Source organism: Sinocyclocheilus anshuiensis, unplaced genomic scaffold (assembly GCF_001515605.1).
Source record: "Sinocyclocheilus anshuiensis isolate Anshui unplaced genomic scaffold, SAMN03320099.WGS_v1.1 scaffold389, whole genome shotgun sequence".
Lineage (NCBI taxonomy): Eukaryota > Metazoa > Chordata > Actinopteri > Cypriniformes > Cyprinidae > Sinocyclocheilus > Sinocyclocheilus anshuiensis.
Window position 1 is genome coordinate 267,902 of NW_015536494.1, and position 7,681 is coordinate 275,582.

At 35.0% G+C, this 7,681-nt stretch overlaps 1 protein-coding gene across 5 annotated transcripts in view; it reads right to left on the reverse strand.

Annotated features, from left to right (window-relative positions):
* Window positions 1–7,681, reverse strand: part of LOC107686028 (chondroitin sulfate proteoglycan 5-like) — a 39,908-nt gene that overhangs the window by 9,353 nt on the left and 22,874 nt on the right. For 3 of the 5 annotated variants that reach the window (XM_016482852.1, XM_016482837.1, XM_016482861.1), the window contains exons 3-4: window positions 6,375–6,563; window positions 3,026–3,104 (exon numbers count right to left, since the gene is read on the reverse strand). In XM_016482852.1, the coding sequence (XP_016338338.1) occupies window positions 3,026–3,104; window positions 6,375–6,563 (268 nt within the window). Of the gene's footprint in view, window positions 1–2,947; window positions 3,105–6,374; window positions 6,564–7,681 lie in introns of all 5 variants that reach the window. The other 2 variants (XM_016482870.1, XM_016482845.1) reach the window with 2 other exon arrangements.

Below are 7,681 nucleotides of genomic sequence, written 5' to 3' on the forward strand. Positions count from 1 at the left end.
TGCTGTGTGTACATTAATGAGGAAAAAAAATTAACTTAAATGATTTTAGCAAATGGCTGCAATATAACAGAGTGAAAAATTGAAGGGGGTCTGAATACTTTCCGTACCCACTGTATATATATATATATATATATATATTATTTTTTTTTTCTTTCATTTTTAGCAAAGAGTGACTATTTAATCACAAGAATTTATATATACACAGATATATAAAAATTCTCAAAGATTTCTCCTTTTGTGTTCCATGGAATAAATATGATATATGGTGAGTAAAAAGTGACAGAATGTTACTTTATGTGGGTGTACTAACTCTTTAAAAATGTGACCTTGAGTTGCACTACTATATATAGAATTTAATCAAAATTCTCAGGGGAAAAAAAGTCCTGAGCTCAGGTCTTAAAGACATTGAATTCATGTCCCTTTTGCCCAAAAGTGTTTAAAAAAATTACTAAAAAGTAGAGATATGATTTGGTTTTACTCTGATCTGACTGATACATCCAAGCTGGAATTGACGGCAACTATAAATGCATAGATGGTTATATTTAATGTAGATGTTATACATATTGAGAGTTTTTGAGACTGTTAATCCACCGGCTGGCCTGTAGTAAACATAAAATGACCGAGGGGCTCAAAAATGCATATCTTATGAACAAAATATCTATTCTATTGGAAAAAATACTGTATTTTCCATTGCTTTCCATTGAAATCCTGTATTTTCAGAATAATTGAAACGAGAAGAAAGCTGTGTTATGGTTATCCCACAGAAGAGAAAACGACGCCCGTGTTAGATCTACATCTACCCATGCGGCAGACATGTTAGCCAAGTGTTACGCCACCCATGGGCAGCAGTGAGACATTGCATCTCAGATGTTTATCCTGCATTTTTGCTCAACACGCCATTGGTTGGTGAGATCTGGCACAGAGAGAGCCCACTCACCCTCTCATCTTTCTGAACCAGGATAAACGAGTGAAACGACAGACAGTTATATTGATGCGATGCAATGGACAAGCAGCAGCAGATCACAGGACCACTAGCAGGTCCGTGTGAAGAGTCAGACATGCAGCGGTGCAGAGGAAGAGAGAAGGGGAGCGGGGTGATGGGGGGAGGAGGGTGGTTTCTCTCAGCGGAGTACAAGGTCTGCAATCAGGGCACAATGCTGGACCTAGAGATGCTGCCATTAACTCACCCTTAAAAATCTGTCATTGTGTGATCTCTCATCATGATTGCTGTAAACAGTGACCACTCTAAGAGTGGATTTCCTTCCCTTTCTAGATCTTACAAAGTTTGTTACATTATATATTATCTTTCCTTCAAGTCAGAAAACATCTAATCTGAACACTCTCTATTCCAGTGAAAAAAAAACTCACAAAATGGAATGCAACCACCTACGCCACTATTATTGATACACCTAATTACTCATTTTAACCTAATTACTTTTTTAAAAATTTGATCAATTAAAAATGTATAAATTTAAAACAAAAAAATTATTTAGTAATTTAATTATTAAATTGAGTTATTTAATAAAAAGAATGTCTGTAGTTCTATTTTTTGACAAAATCAATCAATAAATTAAATTAGAATACAATTATGGATTAATCAATGTAATTAATATTAATTTGTTAATACGGTTAATTAAATTCTAATTTTACAAATTCAATCACTTATATATTAATAAATGAAACTGCATAATAAATAAAATTTAATAAAATAATCATAATTTAAAAAACAATAATTACATTTCTGCTATCCTAATTTAATGTCTCTAGTTCTTTTCTTTTTTTTTTACAAAATCAACCAATAAGACAATCACTAAAATTTAAAAATATGCATTAATCATTGCAATGAATATTAATATTTAGGTATAAATGATTATTAAATGTTTAATATTTTTAGTTAAATTCAAATTTATTTTTTAAAAATTCAATCAAATGACCAATTAAGCTAAATATAATTACAAATTAATCAAATAAAATAATAATTAAATTTCTGCTATTTTCTGCTACATTCTTTTTTACTTAAAAAAATTAAATCAACATAAAAAAATTATAAATTAAAAATAATTTTTAAATGACTGTTTAATAAAAAAATAAAATGAATGCAAAATTTTCAGTCATTTTCAAAACATACCTGTAATTATTAATACGTAACGTAAGAAATATTCCTTGGAACCATAACATATCACTTTAAATATTAAATAATAAAATAATTTAAATAATAAATAAATGACAAACAAATGCAATTCTAATATATAAAAAAAAAAACTCAACCAAATAAAATTATTTAATTAAAAATTCAATTAAAATAGTTAAGAATTAAATAAAAAAAGTAAAAAATCATTTTATAGACTCAAACTCGCAACCTCTCATACATAAAACAAGAAATATTCCTCTGAACAGTAACATATGACTGATAGGACCTAGAAACCTAGAATCACCTCTAGCCAAATTCCAAAAGGTCCAAATGAAATTACACAACCCTGTCGCTTGCATTTATGTTTAAAACAAATGGCCTGCGTGTATGTATGTGTCAGGGGAAAAGGTCTGCCTCCATATTGATTCTTGTGTGGGATCAAAGAGTGCGTCTACAGGCTAGACTATCTGCTCACCTAGAGACACGACCGTGAGGATGGATAGCCAGTCGGAAAGAGGCTGACAGACTCAAGTCAGCCACAGCGCCAAGCTTCACCATTAACAGAGCATCAAAAGCAGCGCTCGCAACAAAAAACACCAGCTTTTCCCCCCCGTTTCCCGGTTACCCTGTTGCTATGGTAACAACTGTTGCCTCAGTAACCACACTCCTATCTGAGAGCAGACCTTTTCAGCGGAGAAAATGTTCCCATCTCTCTGTGCGCTGTGCACCCCCTCCCTTACCAAAAGGTTACGCTCGGGGTCCATGCAGAGAGGGGAAGGAGGGGGAGAGGAAAGAGAAAGACGAGAAACACGTTACCTGACAGATAATGTTATCATAGTAAGCCAAAGCACGGGCATGAGGGAGATTAGGAGGGGTGTCGCAAAGTTTCCTTACATTTGGATGGGAGCCCTCAGCGATGGTGGACAACGAGAAATTATCATTGTGGTGCTCCGAGGAAGGACGGTACTTACTGCTGCGAGGATTTTGGGGAAGGGAGGGTCAGGAGGAACAAAAAGAAGAAGTGATGGAATGGGGGGAGAATTGTGGGAAAATGAGAGGTATAGACGAGAAGACAATGGAAAATATAGGGGAAGAATATTACAATGAAGAGGTTATGAAGGACAGAGGAGAGAGAGAGAGAGAAAAGAGCATTAGTGCAATTCTAGGACTGCTTTGGAGGCAGAAGTTTAGACATACATTTATACAGACATACAACCTGTGATGCAACATATCAGATGACAAATTCAATAAATATGTCACTCTTTTCAAAATATTAGAAGTTCTAGACACATTTCATAACCATTAAATTACCTCAAATGAATTAATAAATTAAGTTTCCTGGGCTTTATGTGTAGATCGCAATTCCTTCCCATTTCCTTCTCGACATTCCATTACCCATTACTCTTCCTCTTCTCAAATATATATGAAATGTATATATAATAACAATAATAAAATTATATATAAAATATATGTATATATATATAATAACAATAATACACAGACGAAGAGCTAACCGTGCTTGGCCTTTCCAATGTGATTACATAATATGTGAAGACACGCATGCGCAAGTAGAGCTAGAGCAAGACAAGTATTTGTGGTTAAAATATATATAAATGTTTATTGTTTTAAGAAAATGACCGATGGTTTGGCTAGATAAGACCCTTATTCCTCAGCTGGGATCGTGTAGAGCCCTTTGAAGCTGCATTGAAACTGCAATTTGGACCTTCAACCGTTTGGTAACTGTTGAAGTCCACTACATGGACAAAAATTCCTGGGATGTTTTCCTCAAAAAACGTAATTTCTTTTCGACTGAAGAAAGAAAGACATGAACATCTTGGATGACATGGGGGTGAGTAAACTATCAGGAAATTTTTATTTGAACGTGAACTAATCCTTTAATGACATCAAAACATTTTTAATGTATCAAATTAAAGATGTATAACTATTAGGTATTGCTGTGACCTCAGTGTTTACAATTGGAATTTTTTTTTTTAAATAACACCTGATAAGATTTACTTACAATATCTGCCAATTCAAATCAATTTAACAATTTAATGGAAAAAAAGAAAAGAAAATGAAAGGTGTTTTAAGGACTTACACTAATGTTCAAAGGTTTTTTTTTTTGAAAGAAACTATTATTTATATTCAGCAAGGACAAATTAAATTGATCAAAAGTAAAGACGTTTACATCGTTCAAATAGAATTTCTACCAAATCAGTATATTAGAATGATTTCTGAAGGATCATGTGACACTGAAGACTGGGGTAATGGCTGCTGAAGATTCAATAAATTTACAATATATTAAAACAGGAAACAGCTATTTTAAATTGTAATAATATTTCACAATCATATTATTATTATTTTGATCGACGAATGCAGCCTTGGTGAGCATTAGAGACAATGTAGGTCTCTGGAAGGTTTCTGTGTTTTGGTGTTGAGTCGCCACATGATATAAATTTGAGTCCTAAAGTGAAGCCAAATGAGAGTTTATAGGATCAGTGTCCTCTCCCTTCTCTGTTTTTGCCGTATTAAGTCCCATCTCTTCCTATACGTTCTGAATATTTGATCTTGTCTAGCGCAGAGTGAATTTGAGCACATTTACTGGTAGCAGATGGAGAGGTGGGCGTCTGATGTATTCACAAGTCTCATCTGTAGCACTGCTGCTTCTAGTTTCTCCTCTCCCTCCATCACTCTCACCCTCTGCAGCCTGTTATAAAACTCTCTGTTTCTCCACTGGCACTTGCTCTCCTCTTTCCCCTCATCATTTTCCTTCTGTTCTTTGAGGAGGGTGTGTGCTGTTTAATTCCTGGCCGTAGCTTCCACCCCCACACCCTCCCGGGTCTCACAGCTGTATGTAGGTCAGCTGGCCCCTCCTCCCCCATCGCACTGCCCTACTTTCAGCTGTAGCTTCCGCGACGTCATGCAGTCTGCCCGTTGCTAGCATAGCATGCTAAGCATTAGCGCGCCATCCACTCACTGCTTTATTTGGTCTCTGCAGCATCCAATCAGCAGCTGTGCTATCGTAACACTAACACTTTTCAGGGAATTAAAAATGCTGCAGATATCACAAAAACATTTTCTGTACTATTATGTTGTTTCTCTCAGTTAAAGCTTTATTTATTTTTTTTTCCCCTGGTGTAAAAATGCAGATTAAAGTTGGGAAGCTGGTCTAGGCTGGTTTAAAGGGACAGTTCACCCCAAAATTTAAATTCTGTCATCATTTAATCACCCTCATGTCGTTCCAAACTGTTTCCCATACTATGGAAGTCAATGGCTACCAGCAACTTGTGTGTTCTTCAAAATATCTTCTTCAACAGAAGAAAGAAATTCATACAGTTTTGGAACAACAAACAACTTAGGGGTGAGTAAATGATGATGGAACTTTCATTTTTGGGTGAACTATCTCTTTAAGCTGGTTTCCCTGCTTGTTCAAGCTGGTTTAAATGTCTAGCTCGCTGATAAGTCCCTAAAATCCATCTAAAACCAGTAAACCAAATCAGTTTGACTAAGCAAGCAGGTTTAAAAAAATGTCTTTAGAAAAAAAAAAACAGGAATATTAATATATTATATTAAATATAAGTGGGGTTTTTTCCACAAAAAAAGAAATAATACTTTATTCAGCAAGGAAGACATTTACAAAAATATAAAAAGTTTTCTGTTTCAAACAAACTTTGTTCGTCGATTTTTCTATTCATCAAAAAATCCTGAAAAAAAATATTAAAGCAGCACAATCTCCGCAAAAATATTAAGCTGCACAACATAATAATTGAGCATAATAACTGAAAAATTGAGCACCAAATCAGAATATTAGAATGATTTCTGAAGGATCATGTCACTAAAGGCACTGGAGTAATGATGCTGAAAATTCAGCTTTGAAATCATAAGAATAAGTTACATTTTAAAATATATTAAAATACAAAACACTTATTTTAAATTTGAATATTTCACAATATTATTATTTTTACTGTATTTTGATAAAATAAATACAAGACTTTCAAAAACATGAAAAAATCATAACTATTCAAAAATGTTGAGGTGTACAGGTATATGCTTGAGGAAGGTCATGAGACTAAACTGTTGCTATTTAAATAACTACACAAATATTTGGCAAGCTCCACTGTGTGCTATTTATTTGTTCCTAGTTCCACCACAAAACATGAGCTTTTAAGGCGTTTAATCCATAAACCCTTCTACTTTGTCTTACTTTCTCTAAAAATGTGTACCACACAGGCCAGAGTCTCACCTGCGCTTGCGCAACTTGTTATTCTCAGTCTTGAGCACGTGCAGCTTCTTGGCAAAGCAAACGACGACCATGAAGAGCAGGAGCACCATGAAAGCGGAGGCCCCGATGGTGATGCACATTACCTGGAACTCCGTGATGACCGACTCACAGCGGGCACCCTTGTGCCACATGTAGTCCTGGATGTTGCACCTGCAAGACAAAGAAAGGAAAATATATGAAAGCCTTTTCCACCAAACTAGTAGCAGATTTTGCTGCAATGGTCAGAAGGTCATTTATACAATTAATACAATTCATAACAATCCATTCAAATAAAGAAATAATGAAATGCAACATACACAGGACAGGTTTGATCTAATTCGTTTTGTGTGATATCAATTTGTTTTGCATCAGTCTTGGTAATATTAAGTTGCTGTTCAGAAAACGTTACTCTTTGCCAACATTATCCCATCCATTGGCCTCTGATATTAGCAGTCCCTGGTTCAAGACCAGCAGGATTTAGGGGCCAGTACAGAGCCAAATTTTCTGCCTTTTCTCCAACGAAAACAACCTGGAGCAACATGGCTCTTACTGGGATTCGTTTACCAGACAATATCACACCAACACACACTCACTTTTGAAATGAGCCACACTTTAAACACACCATATTAAGACACACGGGAGGCACAGTATTTTAATCCTCACTGGCTTTGATTCCCCATGTAGTCTCTGGTTCCATATGAATTATTCATGGGGACTCAGTGCATCTCCTACACCAAGGGTGAGTTAAAATTCACTGCCTTCAGCATTTTTACCATTCATTTTAGCAGACACCTGGGTGAATGACAAGTTCACTGCCTTTATCTTACCGTAAGTTTCTTCTATACTGAATTAGACTGGATTTAACACCAGTTCTGAACTAAGTTCAGTGAACTAACTTCGAAGACTGTCAGGATTTGCCATATTAAAACTCTGCGACATTTGCCTTGAAAATCCAATAAGGCAATCCAATGTCACAATATTATGTTTAAGTGTGTATGAAAATGCTGCTACCAAAAAAGGTTGCAGAATGCAGAGGTTTGCATCTGGGTTTTGTCAGGAATAAAAGCACATGGGCATCTGCATCCTCTCCATTAGCTCCCTAAACTCTTCCTCCTCCATTGTGTGCACATAACAAACAGCTTTGAGGACAGACCACTAAACAACATCAAAGGTGCAGAATGAAGGATGAAATCGGATATATTAATTAATAAATGAATAGAATATTTTATAAATCATATTAAAAAACATATTACATATTTATATATATATAAGAAAATATGTAATTTTAT